Source organism: Phocoena sinus, chromosome 3 (assembly GCF_008692025.1).
Source record: "Phocoena sinus isolate mPhoSin1 chromosome 3, mPhoSin1.pri, whole genome shotgun sequence".
NCBI lineage: Eukaryota > Metazoa > Chordata > Mammalia > Artiodactyla > Phocoenidae > Phocoena > Phocoena sinus.
This window is the reverse complement of record NC_045765.1, coordinates 111,123,674-111,145,439: the sequence shown is the minus strand read 5'-3', so window position 1 is coordinate 111,145,439 and position 21,766 is coordinate 111,123,674. Positions and strand designations below refer to the sequence as shown.

Below are 21,766 nucleotides of genomic sequence, written 5' to 3'. Positions count from 1 at the left end.
AGTGAGGAGAAGGAAAATGGTCTGTTAAGTTTTATGTGGCTTATTTTATAGTAGTTTTTCTAGTGTGATGAAAGGACCCTTGATATTCTCCTTGCAGAGAGCTTAAGGTTCTCCCTTTTCTAACTGTATATCTGTGTAAAGCTGATTTTCTTAATTTTCAACCATAATAATATAGAATAGATTGAGGGTAGAAGCTGATATGAAAATCCATAGAGAATGTAGCAGTGCTAGGGATTTAAAAACTCTGAAACTGACACCTCCTTCTGTGTACACTTGAAAGAATGTATATTCTGCTTTGGTTGGATGAAATGTTCTGTTAATATCAGTGTGGTCAAAATGGTTGATAGTGTTGTTCAGGTCTTCTGTATTCATACTGATTTTTGTCTGCTTGTTTTGTCAGTTCCTGAGAATTGACAAAATGTTGAAATGTCCAACTTTAATTATGGATTTTTCTCTTCTTTTAGTTTTATCTTCATGGACAGTCTTGTTAAGTAGATATATATTTATGATCTGTTTTCTTTGTGCTTTGAATTCTTTATCATTATATAGTTTCCTTCATTATCCCTGGTATAATAATCCTTTTTTGTCATCTATTTTATCTGATATTATGACAACTATTCCAGCTTTCTTTTAATTTATGTTTGCATATTATATCTTTTTCTATTCTTTTACCTTTAACCTACTAATGTTTTTATATTTATAGTGACTTTTTTTGGTAGGCAATCTTTATTTGGGTCTTGCTTTTGCATCCAAGTTGGCAGTCTATCTATATTAATTGTGCATTTATGCCATTTACATTTATTGATCTGATTAGAATCTGTCTTTTTACAAGCTATTTTCTATTAGTTCCAACTGTTGTTTCTTTTTTATTCCTTTTTGTCTACTTCTGGATCAATTGAGTATTTGTAAATAATTTTATGTCTTCATTATTTCTACCTCTTATCAAAATCTTTTTTAGTGATGCCTGAGTTTTTATAGTATACATTTTTAATTAGTCTTGGTCTGTGTCCAAATTATAATATTCCTATTCATGTGTACTGTAAGGACCTCCCAAAAGATTACTCCCATTTTCTTCCCCAATTCTTTGTGCTATTTTTGTTAGGTATTTTATTTTTACATACACTAGAAATACACAATGCATTGCAATTACTTTTGCTTCAGACAGTTGTCTCTTGTAAAAATTAAAAATAGAGAGAAATGAATTTTATAATGGACTTCATTAAAGCCATTTCAGCACTTTTCATTTTCTTGTTTAGACCCATGTTTCTGTCTCATATCATAATTGTTTTGCCAGAAGAATTTTGTTAAATATTTCTTTTAGTACAAGTCTGCTGGTAACCAGTCCTTTAGTTTTACATTTTAATTTATTATTTATTTATTTATTTTTTGCCGTACGCAGGCCTCTCACTGTTGTGGCCTCTCCCGTTGCAGAGCACAGGCTCCGGATGCGCAGGCTCAGTGGCCATGGCTCACGGGCCCAGCCGCTCTGCGGCATGTGGGATCTTCCCGGACCGGGGCACGAACCCGTGTCCCCTGCATCAGCAGGCAGACTCTCAACTACTATGCCACCAGGGAAGCCCTAGTTTTTCATTTTTGAAAGATATTTTTACTGGGTATAAAATTCTGAGTTCAGTTTTTTTTGTTTTCTTTCCGTATTTTAAACGCATCACTTTGATGTATTCTGGCTTGCAGAGCTTTTGATGAGATGTCTATTTTTAAAGTTTTTTTTCTCTTTCTGCTTTCAAGATTTTTTCCTTATTTCTGATTTTGGGCATTTTGATTATGATGTGCATGTTTGTGTGTTCGTTTGTGTGTGTTTTGGTGTGTATCTTTAGTGTTCTCTAATTTTCTTGGATTTGTCATTTGGAGTATCTAGTTAATTTTGGAAAATTCTCAGTCATTATCTGTTCAGGTAATTCTTCTGCCACTTCTTTTTTTTTTCTGGAATTCCTGTTATATGTGTGTCAGACTGCTTGATATTGTCCTTCAGCTCTTAGATACTCTGTTCTTGTTTTGTCCACTCTTTTTTAATCCTTGCATTTCAGTTTGTATAGTTTCTATCTTCAAGTTCACCCTCAGCTGTATTGAGTGTATTGATGAGCTTGTCCAAGGTATTCTTCATGTCTATTACCATGGTTTTCATTTCTACCATAGTCATTTGGTTATTTTCTATAGCTTACTTATATGCTGAGAGTCCTCTTCATTCATGGTATCTACCTTTTTGACTGGAGTCTTGAACATATTAATCATAGTTATTTTAAATTTCTTATTTAAAATAAGAGTGCTAGATACCTCAAAACTCAAGCTGTATTATTGTTCAGTATTCTTTGTTGACAGAAGTGTCTTAGAGGCATATTTGTAGGAAAAAAATATATGTTCTTAAGTTTTCTCTTTGATAAGAGCCTTGTGTAATATGATGAAAACAGTTTAATTGTGACCTAGAGTCTAACCAATGTTAACTTCTATTTTGCTTTAAATTTATTAGTTTTGCTGTTCAAAGGTAATTTGAAAATGGTTGGCTATTGGCTGAGTTTAGCTGTTTAATGCTTTCTAAATTGAATGGCAATTCAACTGTGAGATTTTAGTTGTCACTCAAGAAAATCTTTGACTAATAAGTAAAAGTTTTAGTAAATTTTAGTCCTTATTTTCTTATTAGCTGCAAAACATTATTCTTTCTATTGTATCCTCCCTGACTTTTTCTAAAAGGAAGCATTTTAAAGAACCTAAATTATTACAAATGAAAAAATTTATAATCTTCTCATATAAGAAAGACTGAGCATTTGAGATTAATTTAATATAGATAGTGATATTCTATTGATTGATGATTAGCTTTCTTGAACAAGATGGAATTAAAATAATATCCTAGAGATAGTTTTATCACATGGTTAAAAACATCAGGATACACAGAGAGGTCTCAGCATTTCTGTTACTAGCTCTGTTTTTGGATCATTTAACCTCTCTAAATCTTTATTCATCAGTAAAATGGAGCCAATATTAGTGTCTACCTCATGGGGGTAATGTAAGCATTAAACGGGTAATGCACGTGTTTGCCATGGTTCCTGGCACGTAATGTTGAACAAATGTTAGCTGATATTGCAAAATAGGGAGTCAGTTAAGTATAGAAGATCCAAAGCTTGAATGCAGGTTGTGGACTAGGTTTAAAATTGTCCAAGTTTAAAATTTCATTACATACAAACTTTTTATTATGCCCCCTGCTTTTAGCAGAACACAAATAGAAAGAAAAAGTCTAGGGTCCCTTCCATCCCAGTTCTATGCATTTTAGTTTAGGCTAGTGAGTGTTCTTAATAGATTTTATATCACAGACTCCACTGTGAATCTGAAATTTGTGATTCCTCTTCCTAAAAAGATACAGACATGCAAAATATTATGCACAATTTGGGTGGATTTGTGGTGCTGCCTTTTAAAGCCTACTTATGGAACCCTGTTCTTGGAGAAAGAATTGATTTTGGCACAAAAGCATTAGGGGGAGAATGAGGCTGGTTTAGATAGCCTTGCATCTCAAAGTGACTAAGACAAGGAAAGCAGCTGTATTTCTTAGGTTCCTTTTTATTCTATTGCCTTTACATCATCTTCATCATCAGGAATTTCATGTATTACTTGATTCTGGTAGTAATGAAGTTACCAACCATGTCCCAGAAATTTTCAAGATTTTATCAGAAGCTAAATGTCACTTCTGTAAGCAGAATATTACTTCTGTGAGCAAAATTGTTTGCAGTGCAGTACTGTACTGGTGTAAGAGAGGTACCAACAAGTAACATTTATTGATTGTTTCCTATGTGCCTGTACATCCCCCACTAAGCACTTTACATGTATTATTTCATCCATATAAAGGTAGATTCCACTGTTGTTCTTATTTTGCAAATAGAAAATCTCAGATTTAGGCCTAAATTTTCTTTGAAGTTACACAACTTTAACTGGAAGAGTCTGGATTCAAACTCAAATCTTTCTCTAAAGCTACATGCTGTTAACTACTATGCTGAGTTACCAAAGGTAAAACGTTTAGTACTTTAGTTAAGTTGTACCCATTTATTGTAGTTAAATGTAAAATTTCTGTTCTCCCTTTTAAAATAATGAAATACTTTGTCTTCCCTGATTCCTCAAACTGTAGTTGTGATTAATCTCTGTTATTGATATGTACTGTGAAATAAAAGATTTATGTGTTCTTAATACAGTTTTTCTGAGATTTTAAATAATAATTTAGGGAAGGACATTTTTATGAAAGGTGTACTATAACTTGTCAGTATGTTATTTGAAGACAATTAAACCAAAAACAACTGGCTTATTTGAGATTAAGTTTTCCAATAGGCTTTGATCTGGAAGAGCCAGGATGGCAAGCAATAGGAAGCTTTTATTATTTAGTTATCTATTCTGATGAAGAAATTGGTTACATAGTTGGACCTGTTATGAATAAATATTCAAAATACCACAAGTACTTCACTGTAAACTGAGGTGGATTACAAGTTAAAACTACTTAGCTTAAATCAATTGATAGTGTTTTTCTAACTGTAGTTCTACTCTTTCTTTTTTGGGTTAAAATGGCTCTGTACAAGCTGGGTTGTTTAAACAGTCGGCTTCGTAACCTCTTTCTATATACAAGACCCATCGCCTTTGCTTTGGGATGCCAATAGACATTGTCTACACCCGCAATGATGTTTTTTCTTCTGGACCTTTTCTGATTCTGGCTCTGGTACAGCCCTCCACTTGAGGGGTGGGGAGTGGTTATCTGGCCCTGTAAGAGCTTCGCAGCCTTACCTGGCTCTTAAAGCAACTCAAATGAACTTGAAATTCATGTGATGATTGTATTGTTTAAGTTTACACTTTACAGAGTTTTCTACTATTTAGTATCGGGAAATTATTTATACTTAATGTGCTTTCTAGCACTATGACTACCTCAGTTTTTTGCGTATGTCTTTAATAAATTTTAGCCTTTCGGCAGGGAATTGCAACCTGGTATTGTAAAATCGTTTTCACAGGGGAGTCAGATTCACTTTTTTATATTGTTTTGATGTGAAGAACTATATTTTCAGTGACTGCTTGTATAGTTAAAAACAAAGTAACCTTTTAAAAATTTGAATTTGATTTTACATTTGTAATAATTTGGATAGATTAGATAGAGGAAGATTTGTGCACTCTTGTAAGAGTCCAGATAGTTGAGTAAGTGCTGGCACATGGAGTTTAAATTTCAGAGAAAGTTGAAATATTTTTAAAATAATCATTTATATTAGCATGGTAAATGTACACAAAATGAATTTTACTGTCTTCTTGTCCAGAAACAGGAAAGTTGGTTGATAAAATGAGGCAAACAGAGTCTATCGAGAAAGATATTTAGCCTCCTTCAATAGTAAAAGTAGAAAAAATGAGTTTTAAGGACTCCAAGGTTTCCATTTCATCAACTTAGTATACTAGCTGTGCTTTTATAGGTACTAACTATACCTATAAAAGAGGAAGGCGAACCAATTTTTACATTCCTCCATTTGTATTTGTTTTAGAGGTAGTTCCTTTTTAGTAGGACAGCTTAAGTTTTAAAACATATTCTGTACCTTGTAATAGATTTCTTAGAGGTGGTTGTTAGGCAGTTTCAGCTTCTAGACTATATCTGTGAGCTTGGAACTAAGTAGAAAGATCCCTCTTCGGTAACTGAAATAGCTGTTATGAAGCCTTTAGAATTAGTCTATTTATGAAGCCCTTTTTCAGAGAATATATTACATATATAATTTTAACCACTCTGATATTCTGGTTTCTTGGTACATAGATAATAAAGCAAGATAATAATTAACAAGAAAAAAGAAAATATGTATGAGCCATGCTCACATAAACAAATGATAGATAAATGAAGTGGAAGGGACAAATCTTCTCTAATGAAGACTTCCAAAAATGTGTTTTGGGGTTGGAATAGTCACTAGGATGAGCAGGAATGGAGTAAACTTAGGACATTTGAAAATCTTGCCAAACAAATCAAATTCAAGGCAGATACTGTGTCATGATCAAGTGGGTGCAGCTTGTTCTTGGAATTCAAGGTTGGTTTAATATTAGAAAATTAGTTATTGTAATTCACCATATTACAAACTAAAATAGAAAAACCATATGATCATCTTAATTGATGCAGAAAAAGCATCTGACAAAATCTAACAACAATCACTTTCATGATAAAAACACTCAATAAACTGGGAATAAAAGGTAACTTTCTCAACTTGATGAAGGGTATCTATGAAAAACTGTAACAGCTAACATCATACTTAATGGTGAAAGACTGAAAGGGGTTTCTGCTTAAGATCAAGGACAAGATAAGGATGTTCATTCTCACCACTTATATTCAAATTGAAATGGAAGCTCTAGCCAGTATAAACAGGCTGGAAAACCAAGTAAGAGGCATCAAATTAGAAAGGAAAAAGTAAAACTGTCTTTATTCACCTTGTACATAATCATCTATGCAGAAAATATAAATGGAGAGATATACCTTGTTAATGGATTGGAAGACCCAACATTATGATGATGTGAATTCTCTCAAAATGGACCTATAGATGCGATGCAATCCCAATAAAAATCCCTGCATGTTGTTTTATAGAAATGAACAAGGTGATTCTAAAATGTGTATAGAAATGTAATAGTCTAGAATAGCCAAAACAACTTCAAAAAAGGGCAACAAAGTTGGAAGATTAACACTACAAATTTGAAGACTTACTAGAAAACCCAGGTAATCGTATTGACATAAACGTTGACATATAGAACAATGAGACAGGATAGAGCGTCCAGAAATAAATGCACCCATATATAGATTACTGATTTTTTTTAGAAAGGTACAAAGGTAATGCAGTATAGAAAGGACAGTCTTTTTAAGAAATTATGCTGGAATAATTGCATATCTGTATGCAAAAAAGAACTTTAATCCATACCTCATACTATATTTTAAAAATTAACTAAAAAAGGGACATAGACTTATATGTAAAACCAAAAAAATATAAAACTTCTGGAGAAAGACAAGAAAAAAAACTGTGTCCTTGTCTTTGGCACAGATTTCTTAGATACAGCAATAAAATCAAGATCCATAAAGGAACAAATTGATAAGTTTTGTCTTTTTACGAACTCCAATTTTTGTTCTTTAAAAGACACTCTTGGGATTTCCCTGGTGGTGCAGTGGTTAAGAATCTGCCTGCCAATGAAGGGGACACGGGTTTGAGCCCTGGTCTGGGAAGATCCCACATGCTGCGGAGCAACTAAGCCCCACGCACCACAACTACTGAGCCTGCGCTCTAGAGCCTGCGTGCCACAACTACTGAAGCCCGCATGCCACAACTACTGAAGCCCATGCGCCTAGAGTCCACACTCCACAACGAGAGAAGCCACTGCAATGAGAAGCCCATGCACTGCAATGAAGAGTAGCCCCTACTCGCCGCAACTAGAGAAAGCCTGCACGCAACAACGAAGACCCAACACAGCCAAAAATAAAATTAATTCGTTAAAAAAAAATGTTAAACTTATATCTGTGTGTTCTAGCCATTCCACTTCTAGGTAGTTACCCAGGAGAAAAAGAAATACATGTTCATATGTAGACATATGCATGAATGTCCATGGCAGCTTTATTTATAGAAGTAAAAAACTAGAAACAATCTAACTGATCATCAACAGGTGAATGAATAAACAAACTGTGGTGGTACTATACAATGGAATACTACTCAGCAACGAAAAAGAATGGACTTTTGTTACATGCAGCAACATGAGTGAATCTGAAAATGTGCTGAATGAAAGAAGGCAGACAAGAAGAAAGTGTAGACTGTATGATCCCATTTAAATAAAACTCTGAAATACGAAACTATAGTGACTGAAAACGGTGGGGAGGGAGGGATTAACCAGGAACACAAGGAAAAATTTGGAATATGTTCACTATTTTGATTAGAGAAGGTTCATAGTTATATACTTATGTCAAACCTTACCGAATTGTATATTTTAAATACTTGCAGTTTATTGTATGTTAATTATAATTCAGTGAAGCTATTTGATAAAAAATGAAAACAAAATAATTTTTCTTTTGCCAAGATGTTTTGTGGTGCAGTTGGAAATTGAAAGGACAAAGTGAGGCTGGAATAATAATAACAAGATGGTCTAGTATTTGGATAAATGGTTCACATACATTATTATGTTATTATTTTAATTTCAAGTCTCAGGTAGTTGCCACTGGTTTTTAAAAATATTTTTTAATGTTTGAATGTCAGTCTACAAGTGAATGTAAAGGCATTGAGAACAATGACATTTTCCCCTTTCTTTTTCTCCCTACTCTCTTTCTTTTTAAAAACAGGAGTGACAGTTCATTCAGATTCTTTGTATTCTTTTTCGTCTATATTTGTCAGTTTGCTGTACATGTACTCCAGGCTGCAGGATTTCATAATTGGGGTAACTGGTAAGTCATTTACTTTAATTACTCTAGTTATAATCTGTTCATCTAGTATCTTAATATAATTTTTGGATTCCTAAAAATATTTGACATAGAAAAACCAGATTAGCAAAAGTATACAAATAATAAAAAATGCAATTTAAAAGTTTCTTAAGGAATAACCTTTGAAGGAATTTAAGAAAAGGCTACCTGTTATGTGTAAAGCGCTATTTTAGGTATGCAAACATATATTTTCATACACACACAAATGCATGTGTGCACACATACACACACATCTTTGAAAAGTGGAGTCACTGCGTGCACATATATGGATATATCTTTAAACAAATAGAATCGTTCTTAGCCTGGCAAAATGCTCACTCAGTGGGGGACCCTCAGAAACTGAGACTATTTGGACACAGGTTAGAAGGTCATAGATTTATATCTCTCTTCAGACACTCTGGAGCAAACATTTCCTTGAGTGAAGTGGTGCATAGAAGAGTACCTATGTATAAAATCATCCCTCCCTCTCTTCTTTCTCTTACAACCATTGAGTACAGTTGAATTTTTATAAGCTAAAAGCACGTGTGAGGCAACTTTGCTGCGCTACGTACATAAACTGAAACGATCATGTAACTAGAGTGTATTTGAAGACTTACATTTAGTATGCTACTACTGAATTAGAGTAGCCACTGAAAGTCAGACAACTGTTGATAGCTTTGCAGATCTAACGGGCATATATACATGCAGAGAATTTATTTGGGTATTTTAAATCAGTTCTAGGAAAGAGTAGCATTCATTATGATTTTAAAAAGTGTTTACTCTTCAGCATTTGAGAGAAAGGAAATGTTTTAAATGTTTAATTTAAAAAATACACTGCTTATGTTAACAGCATTTTTGTATTCTAGTGAAACCTAAATAATTTCTTTTGCTTTTTTTTTTTTTTAAAATAAATTTATTTATTTTTGGCTGCATTGGGTCTTCATTGCTGTGCACAGGCTTTCTCTAGTTGCGGTGAGCGGGGTCTGCTCTTCATTCCGGTGCATGGGCTTCTCATTGCGGTGGCTTCTCTTGTTCTGGAGCACGGGCTCTAGGCGCGTGGGCTTCAGTAGTTGTAGCCCGTGGGCTCAGTAGTTGTGGCTTGCAGGCTCTAGAGCGCAGGCTCAGTATTTGTGGCGCACAGGCTTAGTTGCTCCGCGGCATGTGGGATCTTCCCAGACCAGGGCTCTAACCCGTGTCCCCTGCATTGGCAGGTGGATTCTGAACCACTGCACCACCAGGGAAGCCCTTCTTTTGCTTTTTAGAACAGACTTAGAAAAAAGCGTTAAAATTGAGCACAGCAGCCTGTGAGGTGATGAAATAGCACAGGAATCTGCTGGTGAGGCTGAATACAAGGTGACCTGTTGTAAGATAGACCTCAGGTACTTCAGCAGACTTTAAAAAATTAGACTCTTTATTTTGAGATAATTGTAGAGTCACAGACAGTTATAAGAAATAATGCAGAGAGATCCCAAGTATCCTTTATCCAGTTTTCCCCAGTGGTAACATATTGTAAAACTATGGTATAATAACAAAGTCAGGATCTTGACATTGATTCAGTGAAGACACAGGACATTCCCATGACCAAAGGATCCTTTATGCTGCCCGTTAATAGCCACACTCACTTCCCTCCTTAACCCCAGCAATCACTAATCTGCTTGTCATTTCAAGAATGTTGTATAAATGGAATCATACAGTTTGTACACTTTAGCTTTTTTCACTAAGCATAATGCTCTGGAGATTTATCCAGGTTGTTGTGTCTCAGTAGCTCATCCCTTTTTATTCCTGAGCAGCATCCATGGTAGGGATGGACCACAGTTTGTTTAACCATTCACCAGTCCGAGGGACCTTGGATTGTTCCTGGTTTGGGGCTATTCTGCTAAAAACATTCGTGAACAAGTTTTTATGTGAACATAAGTTTTCATTTCTCTGTGATAAATACCCAAGAGAAGAGTGTAATTGTTGGTTCATATGGAAGTTGCATGTTTAGTGTTGTAAAATTTCTATTTATTTATTTATTTTTAGATTATTTATTTATTTATTTTTGGCTGCATACCACAACTTGTGGGATCTTAGTTCCTTGACCAGGGATTGAACCCAGGCCCTTGGCAATGAGAGCCAAGGGAGTCCTAACCACTGGACCTGCTAGGGAATTCCCTGTTCAGTGTTTTTAAAAAACTGACAGTATTTTCCAGAATGGCTGTAACATTTTACAGTCCCAACTACAACATATGGGTGATTCAGCCTCCACATCCTCACCAGCCTCTGGTGTTGTCACTACTTTTTTTTTTAAGCTGTTCTGATGGGTGTGTAATGATATCTCGCTGTGGTTTTAATATTTACTTCCTTAATGACTCATGATGTTTTATCTTTTCATGTGCTTATTTGTCATCTATATATCCTCTTGGTGAAATGTCTCTTCATGTCTTTGCCCATTTTCTTTTTTTTTTTGGTTGCGCTGGTCTTCATTGCTGCGTGTGGGCTTTTCTCTATTGCAGCGAGTGGGGGCTACTCTTCGTTGCAGTGCGCGGGCTTCTCATTGTGATGGTGCCTTCTCTTGTTGTGGAGCACGGGCTCTAGGTGCACGGGCTTCAGCAGTTGCAGCACGCAGGCTCAGTAGTTGCGACACGTGGGCCCCAGAGTGCATGGGCTTCAGTAGTTGTGGTGCGTGGGCGCTACAGTGCGTGGGCTTCAGTAGTTGTGGCATGTAGGTTCAGTTGTTGTGGTTCAGGGCTTAGTTGCCCTGTGGCATGTGGACTCTTCCTGGACCAGGGATCGAACCTGTGTCCCCTGCATTGGCAGGTGGATTCTTTTTTTTTTTTTTTTTTTTTTTTTTGGCAGGTGGATTCTTAACCACTGACCACCAGTGAAGTCCTTTGCCCATTTTCTAATTGAAACTTTTTAATTTTAAGAATTTATTTTTACTTTTGGGCTTTGAAGTTTCTTTATATATTTTGGATACTAGCCCTTTGTTGAATATGTGGTTCTCAAATATTTTTTTACATAATTAAAATGAACTTTAAAAAATAATAATGAAATCATAGGCTTAAAAAATGTAAAATGTCATGGTACACATTTAAGGCTCTGGATTTTGGTGTTTAGGTTTGAATTCAGACTATGCTGTTTTTATTAGCTGTGTGACCTTGGGCAAGTTACTGAATAATCTTGGTGACTCAGTTTCTTATCTGTAAAATAGGGATTAAAAATAGCATATATCGTAGAGTGTTGTTGTGAGAATTAAATGAGTTAATATGTGTAAAGAACTTGGATGTTGCCTGGATTGTAAGTGCTGAAAATGTGTTAGTTATTATGCTGTTTTTAAAAATTGTGCATTAACTTACTTGCCTAATTTTAGTTTTCTTCTTTTAATTTCATAGTGGTTGGATTTCATCCCTTACTGGTCTCAACAAAAGTATTCCTGTTGGAATCATGATGATAATCATAGCAGCACTTTTCACAGCATCAGCAGTCATCTCACTAGTTATGTTTAAAAAGGTAAGTGAAATTTTATGTCTGTAAATTTTTTTAGTGAACCTGATATTCAGTTCTCATTTTCCCATTTTGCTCTTTATTTAGTGTAACCTCAAGCCATTTGGTGGTTGTTCTTATGCAAGTTTGCTCTCTGAGGATTACTTTTTACAATTAAAAGTTATGCATAGATAAATTTTAGAAAATTGCATCACATTTAATGTTTCCCATAGATAGAGAATATTTTTAAATTCTGTTAACCGAGGGCTTCTTTTATCAATTGAAGAGTGAATCTCATTTTTTAAACTTGTATCTTTTTATATATTCTGATTTCTTTTTTTGAATATGAAACATAGTAGACCGATTAATAAATAGAAGTAAAACTCTTGTGTGGTATGTGCATTTTATTTGTATTTTATCTAAGAGTATAAAGTGAGCTGGTAACAGATTCAGGCTGGATTATGGACTGAATTTTATTTTTAGTAACTGCCCAATTATCTTAGCTATACAGTTGGCAATCTATATCCACATGTTCCCCATCCTCTAATTTGAGCAACTGTGGATTGAAAATATTAGGGAAAAAAAAATTCCAGGAAGTTCCAAAAAGCAAAACTTGAATTTGCCACACAATGGCAACTATTTACATAGTCTTTACATTGTTTTTACAACCATTTATATAACATTTACATTATATTAGGTTTTATAAGTAATCTATAGATGATTTCAAGTATACATATGGGACAGATGTGGGGAGGATGTGCATAGGTTACTTGCAAGTACTACGCCACTTTGTATAAGGGACTTGAACACCCTCAGATTGTGGTACCCATGGGCGTGGGGATGAGGGTATCATGGAACCAGTACCCACAGATACTGAGGGATGACTGCGCCTCCTCCTGTCAAATTCCCATGGCTGTTTTCACTGCCTTAAAGAAAATCATTCCATAGGGTAGGAGAAAGGTCAGGTTTTTTTATGTATAAAGTTTTATTGTGCCTTGGGTATGTATTTTTGATATTCTACACATGTTCTAACTTAATATAGAGACCCTGTGAATTACACCTATGTTTTAAAATAATACTTTTTGGTGGGTCTCACATTAAGGAAAATAAGTCCTTAAAACATTTTTTCTTTGTTTTTTTTACTCTGTGGCAACTTGGGAATATGTACAAGGATTGCACAGAAATAACTGTACCTTATATTTAAGAAAACTGCATTCTTGAAATATTTTGCTTGTACATTTGCCTTTAATCCTTCTCAAAACTCTGTGAAACCTAGGCTATGTTCTTTCTGTCCATATTTTGCTACTCATTTTCCCTCTTAAAAGCTTTTACTTCTTTTTAGAAATACACATACATAACTATTGAAACTCCGCTTTCTAAAGTTACTAGATCCTATACCAGCCTTTTTTCCCGTTTTCCTCCTCCTTGGACGCTGAAGCCTTCTATTCTACAGGTGGCCCCTCTTCCTCAGCCTTTATGGTTATGTTCTGATTCTCCTGCCTCTGAGGCTAGTCTTTCTCCTTCATTTCTTTGTTCAGCTCATAACTAAAGGTCTTCTTAAATGCAGTCAGGTCTCTGCTCTTTGTGCTTGCTCTACAGTATTTTTTCCTTTGGGAATTTCAACCTCCCTCATTGTTTCAGTTTCTTCCTCACCTGCATGAACTAGAATGTTGGAGTTGAAAGACAATGCTTTACACAAACATTTAGTTGCATCTTCAGGTGACTGTTTATATCTCCAGTTGATTGGTATCATCATCTCACAGTAATGCATAAACTCATTCTTTTCTCAGAACCAGCACTCCTTCCAGAAGTTCTGATTCATATTCAAGAAACATTTATTAACACCACATATTGTATGATTCCACTTATATGAAATGTCCAAAATAGGTAAATCTATAGAGACAGAAAGTAGATTCGTGGTTGCCTATAACCAGGGGTGGGGTAGAGGGTGACTACAAATGGTTATAGAATTTCTTTTTTGGGGTGATGGTGAAAAAGGTCTATGAATATACTAAAAACCATTGAATTGTATACTTTACAAGGGTAAATTGTATAGTGTACAACATTTATCTCAATGAAGCTGTGTTTTAAAAAGGAAATTTATTAAGTAGCTATTATACATGAGTGGTTGTAAGTACTTTTTCATGTGATTCCATTTAAAACTTATGTCATTACTTTGTCAGTGCTTCCATTACTTTTTTTTTTTTAACATCTTTATTGGGGTATAATTGCTTTACAATGGTGTGTTAGTTTCTGCTTTATAACAAAGTGAATCAGTTATACATATACATATGTTCCCATATGTCTTCCCTCTTGCGTCTCCCTCCCTCCCTATCCCACCCCTCCAGGCTGTCACAAAACACCGAGCCAATATCCCTGTGCCATGCGGCTGCTTCCCACTAGCTATCTACCTTACGTTTTTTAGTGTGTATACTCACTTTCCTAGACACTTTCTTGGTGTCTGTTCCATCTTTCTCTTCCTTTCCATTTCCAACCTCAGCTAACCCAGAGATTTTTTTTTACAGGTCGCTCATACCCCATTCCCACTTCCTTCCGTTCACTTTATGTATAGTTACTATTTTAATCTAAAAAAAATCCCCAATAAACCCAGCACTGAAGATTTTTGAAGTGGACTTCAGGTTGGGGAATGGGATTGTGGCGGTAGTGGTAGTAGGGCTGGTGGTGACCTTTCACAACTCCCGGATCCAGACTTTATACTCCATTCAAAGTTACTGCTTGGTTTCTTTAAATACATCATGTACATTGCTTTGTCTCAGTTTTTGTTCATGGTATGCTTCTTGGCCTCTGGGTTGCTTTATCTTCTCTACCACTTGAAGACTTACAAGTGCTCTTTCAAGACCTAGTTCCAGTCTCATATTCTTCGTCTGTGAAATAAGGAATTTAGATGAGATGATTTTATGAAGCACAATAAATGGAGATAATATAAGCTAAAATATAGTCTGAGCCGGTTTTCATATTTGTAACGGCAAGGATTTCTTTTAATTTGATAGAAATTGAGATCCAATGAAAACACCTGATTTTTCTTTTTATTTTCTTTTCCATACTTGCTCAAAACTTGCTGTTTTTTCTTCCAATTTCATTGAGATATAATTGACATACAGCACTATATAAGTTTAAGGTGTACAGCATAATGATTTGACTTACGTCATGAAATGATTTTTAATAAGTATAGCAAACATTCATCATCTCATAGATACAAAATAAAAATTTTTTTAATGTTTTTCCTTGTGATGAGAACTCTTAGGATTTACTCTCTTAACAATTTTCATATATAACATACAGCACTGCTAATTATATTTATCATGTTGTGCATTACATCTCTATTACTTATTTATCTTGTAACTGGAAGTTTGTACCTTTTTAACTGTCTTTATCCAATTCCCCTTCTCCCACCCGCCGCCTCTCATAACTACAAATCTGATCTCTTCTTCTATGAGTTTGTTTGCTTTTGAAGTATAATTGACCTACAACACTATGTTAGTTTCTGGTACACAACATAGTGATCTGATATTTCTGTATGTTTCAAAATGATCATCACAGCAAGTCTAGTTACCATCTGTCATCATATAATGGGATTCTGTTATTGACTATATTCCCCACACTGTACATTTTAAAAGAAAAAAGTCCTTTGGGGCTATGTAGCCATAGTTTATAACCACTAGGAGTCAGGCTTTCCATAAGCAGTTAATGCCCTCTAAAAGTTATCTGTGCACACTGTTTTGGCTCTAGAATAGTCGCTTTTTATTAGGCTATTCTGCGTCTCCAGTACCAGCTAAATGGTGCTCTGTGGTATATATTTATTTCAATGGCAATGAATACAATTTTGAGAATTTTGTGGACATTCTGAAGTCCTGCATAGTTTGCAGTTAGCTAATCATTGGTGTCTAAAGTGCCCAGTATGAGCACTATGGTATCTTTGTTTTCCCCATAGTGTCATCTTATAATCCAAATTTAAAATAATTGAAATGCAAGAATATCTGTCTCTTGTACCTATTCATAGATAACGGAATAGTTTAATCCTTACCTTTCACAGATAGATTTTTAAAATTTTCTTTTAGATTATTCCCAAACAATATTTTTTTTACAGGCCCATCTTTTTATAGTAAGCTATTAGAAAGAATTAAATAATAGTTTTGGGCTAAGGGAGAGGTATTATAAATGGGTCAAATAATAAATGAATGAGTCATAGGAGATTATATATCAGGGGAATACAAAATTTCCCCCATCCTTTAATTGATATAAGAGCTAGAATAACTTAGTACGCTAGAGATAAATAGATAATACATAATTTGTATTTCCTTTGGGACCTAGTTTTGAATGGTTATTTTTCTATGAAATTTAAAAAATTGTTAATAGACTTTGTCCACATTAATAAAATAATTGTTAGTAGTGATTTTTTTGCACTTCAGAAGAATTTTTTTAAAAAGTTATTTCACTTCTTTAAAAAACAAGTTTTTAAAGTGCTAAAAAATCTTTGTCTATACCAAAATATCTGTTTTGCAAATAATCTTTTATTTTGTGTGAGAGTATAGAATTAGGGTATATGGTCCACAATAATGAAAAGCCTCATTTATTAGTTAAATTGGTGTTTTACAGTAAATGCTTTGTGAAGCTATCCTACTGTATATAAAGTGATAGTCCTCTTAGATTAAAAGTGAATTTCACTTTCTTTGAAAGCATTGTAGTTGTTCACTACCCTCCCCTCCCCTTTTATTTCTGATTTATTTTGGATCTAGGACAGAATGCTGATAATTTTACTGTAATATCTTTCTGTACTATCACAGACAGGCATGCTGCTTCTCTCTCTTCCTCTCTCTGAATCGTCCAAAACTAAGGTCTTTTCTGATTAGGTATCAATGTCAGATGATTCACATTGCCTATTTAAAATGCTAGTCCAGGGCTTCCCTGGTGGCGCAGTGGTTGAGAGTGCGCCTGCCGATGCAGGGGACGTGGGTTCGTGCCCCGGTCCGGGAAGATCCCACATGCCGCGGAGCGGCTGGGCCCGTGAGCCATGGCCGCTGAGCCTGCGCGTCCGGAGCCTGTGCTCCGCAACGGGAGAGGCCACAACAGTGAGAGGCCCGCGTACCGCAAGAAAAATAAAAATAAAAATAAAATAAAATGCTAGTCCACATGCTGCTTATTTTCATCCAGGGGACACAGAGTAGGTACAGTAATACTTTTGAATCCCTAGAAAACTTGGCACTCTGAGCAGGTTGTTTATATCTGTCATCAGTTGGTATCCTTAGTATGTTCACTTTTTTTTTTGATTGCCCAAATCTTAATTTTGTTATCCTTTTCTATAAGTACTAGGCTAGTTACTTATTAGATCCCAAACCTCAGTTAATATAACTAAATCATTGTGAATTATCTTTACCTAGGCATTTTCAAATTCGGTGGATCTGCTAGTTTATAATGCTGTACATATGATATTTTCATCCAAATAATCTTTATATGCATATTTTAATGGCTTTATTACTGAGATGTAACTCACATATCATGCAGTTTACCCATTTAAATTGTATCATTCAATGCTTTTTGGTATATTACATTATTAATTTTTAAAAATTGTGGCTCTACATAAAACATAAAATTTGCTATTTTAATAATTTTTAAGTGTACGATTTAGTAGCATTAATTACATTCACAATGTTGTGTAACCACTACCACTATTTCCACTTTTCATCACCCCAACAGGAATTCTGTGGTCATTAAGCAGTAACTCTTCAATTCCCCCTACCACCAGCCCTTCATAGCCTCTAGTCTATTTTCTGGCTCAATGAATTTGCCTATTCTAGATATTTCATATAATTGGAATCAAACATTTTCCTTTTGTGTCTGAATCATTTCACTTAACATAAAGGTTTATCCATGTTGTAGCATGTGTCAGAATTTCATTCTTTTTATGACTGAATAATATTCCACTCTGTGTATATACTACATTGTGTTTATTAGTTTGTTGATGGACACTTGGATTGTTTCCACCTTTTTTCTACTGTGAATAGTAGTGCTACTATGAATATTGGTGTACAAGTATTGCTTTGTCTCTGCTTTCAGTTCTTATGGGTATATACCTAGGAGTGGAATTGCTTGGTGGTCGTATGGTAATTCTATGTTTAGCTTTTTGAGGAGCCATCAAACTGTTTTCTTCAGTGACTGCACTGTTTTACATTCCTGCAAGCAATGTGCAAGGGTTCCAATTTTTCTACATCCTCGCCAACATTTATTTTCCATTTTCTGATTATAGCCTTCCTAGTAGGTGTCAAATAGTATGCTCACTTTTAAAACAATTAACCTCTGAGGTAATTGCAAACTAATAAGCATTTTACTTTGTAACACAGGTATAGTCTGCTAGAGTAGTACTGAACTTATTTGGTAACTTTTTTAAAATAATGAGGATGATTTGGGGCCATTTGTTTAATCCATAGGAGATATGGAAACAAATAATTGTTCAGTGACTTCTACCACAAGTTACTATGTGTTCTGGGGGTATAACTATGAGTGGAAATTGCCGCTTCCCCTTAAGGAACTTAAAAAGCATGTAGGATATAAGACATGTGAATAAACCCTGCAAAAGAAGAGTCACAGGGGCTTCCCTGGTGGCGCAGTGGTTGGGAGTCCGCCTGCCGAAGCAGGAGACACGGGTTCGTGCCCCGGTCTGGGAGGATCCCACATGCCGCGGAGCGGCTGGGCCCGTGAGCCATGGCCGCTGAGCCTGCATGTCCGGAGCCTGTGCTCCGCAACGGGAGAGGCCACAGCAGTGAGAGGCCCGCGTACCGCAAAAAAAAAAAAAAATTTTTCCTTGTGATGAGAAGTCTTAGGATTTACTCTCTTAAGAACTTTTGTATATAACATACTGCAGTGTTATTTATATTCATCATGTTGTACATTGCATCCCTAGTACTTATATGTCTTATAAACTGGAAGTTTGTGCCTTTTGTGCCTACTTTCATCCAGTTCCCCCTTCCTCCACCCTCTGTTTCTCATAAACACAAATCTGATCTCCTTGTCTATGAATTTGTTTCTTTTTGAAGTATAATTGATCTCTAACACTGTTAGTTCCTGTTATACAACATAGTGATTTGCTATTTCTGTACATTTCAAAATGATCACCACAATAAGTCTAGTTACCAACTGTCACCATACAAAGATATTACATAATTATTGACTATATTCCCCACACTGTACATGTCGTACCTATGACTCATTTATTTTGCAGCTAGAAATTTCTAATCTTAATCTCCTCAGCTATTACTCTCCTCCCCCCACCCCCTTCCCTCTAGCAACCACCTGTTTGTTCTTTGTATCTATGATTTTGTTCCTGTTTAGCTATGTTTGTTCAATCGTTTTGTTTTTTAGATTCCACATGTGAGTGGAATCATACAGTATTTCACTTAGAATAATACCCTTTAGGTCCATCCACGTTGTCACAAATGGCAAGATATTCTTTTTTTTTTTTGCCGTACGTGGGCCTCTCACCGTTGTGGCCTCTCCCGTCACGGAGCACAGGCTCCGGACACACAGGCCCAGTGGCCATGGCCCACAGGCCCAGCCACTCTGTGGCACGTGGGATCCTCCCGGACCTGGGCTCTAACCCGTGTCCCCTGCATCGGCAGGCGGACTCTCAACCACTGCGCCACCAGGGAAGCCCAAGATATCATTCTTTTTTATAGCTGAGTAGAATTCCGTTGTGTGTGCATATGTGTGTGTGAGTGTGTGGGTGTGTGTATGCCATATCTTCTTTCTCCATCTATTGATGTGCACTTAGGTTGCTTCCATATCTTGGCTATTGTAAATAATACTGCAATGAATATATATCTTTTCGTATTAGTGTTTTCATTTTCTTCAGATAAATACGTAGGAGTGGGTTTGCTGGCTCTTTTGGCCGTTCTCTTTTTAATTTTTTGAGGAATCTCCATACTGTCTTAGGTAGTGGCTGCTTCAATTTATATTCCCACAAACAGCGCACAAGGGTTTCCTTTTCTCCACATCCTTGCCAACACTTGTAATTTGTTGTCTTTTTGATAATAGCCATTCTGATAGGTGTGAGGTGACATCTCATTGTGGTTTTGAATTACATTTCCCTGATGATGAGTAATGCTGAGCATGTATTCATGTGCTTGTTGCCCATTTGTTTTCTTTGGAAAATGTCTATTTAGGTCTGCCCATTTTTAAATGAGGTTGTTTGTTTTTTTGATGTTGTTGTATGGGTTCTTTGTATATTTTGGATATTAACTCCTTGTCAGGTAATATTGTTTGGAATATCTTCTCCCATACAGTAGGCTGCCTTTTTGTTTTGTTGATGGTTTCCTTCACTGTGCAAAAGCTTTTTAGTTTGATGTAGTCCCATTTGTTCATTTTTGCTTTTGTTTCCCCTGCCTGAGGAGACATATCCAAAAAATATTGCTAAGACTGATGTCAAAGAGTGTACTGCCTATGTTTTCTTTCAGGAGTTTTGTGGTTTCCAATCTTACATTTAGGTATTCATTTTGCATTTATTTTTGTTTATGGTGTTAGAGAATATTCTAATGTCATTCTTTTACTAGTAGGCGTCCAGTTTTCCCAGCATCACTTATTGAAGAGACTGTCTTTTCTCCATTCTATATTCTTGCCTCCTTTGTCATAGATTAATTGACCATAAGTACACAGGTTTATTTCTGGACTCTATTCTGTTCTGTTGATCTATGTGTCTGTTTTGGTGTTAGTACCATAGTGTTTTGATTACTGTAGCTTTTTATTATAGTCTGAAGTTGGGGACTGTGATTCTTCCAGTTCTGTTCTTCTTTCTCAAAATTGTTTTGGCTATTTGGGGTCTTTTGTGTTTTCATACAAAATTTTAAATTACTTGTTCTAGTTCTGTGAAAAATGCTATTGGTATTTTGATAGGGATTGGATTGAATATTAAGATTGCCTTGGGTAGTATGGTCATTTTAGCAATATTAATTGTTCCAATACATGAATACAGTATATGTTTCTATCTGTTTGTGTCGTCTTCAGTTTCTTTCATCAGCATCTTATAGTTTTCCAAGTACAGACGTTTTACCTCCTTAGGTAGGTATATTCCTACATATTTTATTCTTCTTGATGCAGTTGTAAATGGGACTGTTTCCTTAATTTCTCTTTCTGATAGTTCATTGTAAGTGTATAGAAATGCAATAGATTTTTGTATATTAATTTTGTATCCTGCAACTTCACTGAATTCATTGATGAGTTCTAGTAGTTTTTTGGTGGCATCTTTATGATTTTCTATGCATAGCATCATGTCATCTGCAAACAGTGACAGTTTTACTTGTTTCTAATTTGGATTCCTTTTATTTCTTTTTCTTGTCTGACTGCTATGTGTATTGCTTGCAATACTATGTTGACTAAAAGTAGAGAGGCTGGGCATCTTTGTCTTGTTCCTGTTCTTAGAAGAAATGCTTTCAGCTTTTCAACACTGAGTATGATGTTAACTGTGGGCTTGTGATTTGTGGCCTTTGTTACTTTGAGGTATGTTCCCTGTGTACCCACTTTGTAGAGTTTTTATTATAAATGGATGTTGAATTTTATCAAAAGCTTTTTCTGCATCTATTGAGATGATCATATTATTTTTATTCTAAAATTTGTTAATGTGGTCACGTTGATTCATTTGCAGATATTGAACCATACTTACACCCCTGGGATAAATCCTATGTTATGCTTGTGTATGATTCTTTTAATGTATTGTTGGATTTGGTTTGCTAATATTTCATTGAGGTTTTTTGCATCTATGTTCATCAGTAATATTGGCCTGTAATTTTCTTTTTTTGTGATATCTTTGTCTGGTTTTGGTATCAGGGTGATGCTGGCCTCATAGAATGAGTTCAGAAACAT

General features: G+C 35.4%; 1 protein-coding gene across 1 annotated transcript in view; it reads left to right on the top strand.

Annotated features, from left to right (window-relative positions):
- SCAMP1 (secretory carrier membrane protein 1) overlaps positions 1-21,766 on the top strand; it is a 105,516-nt gene that overhangs the window by 72,128 nt on the left and 11,622 nt on the right. The window contains exons 7-8 of the mRNA XM_032625464.1: positions 8,315-8,416; positions 11,806-11,923. Coding sequence (XP_032481355.1) covers positions 8,315-8,416; positions 11,806-11,923 — 220 coding nt within the window. The remainder of the gene's footprint in view (positions 1-8,314; positions 8,417-11,805; positions 11,924-21,766) is intronic.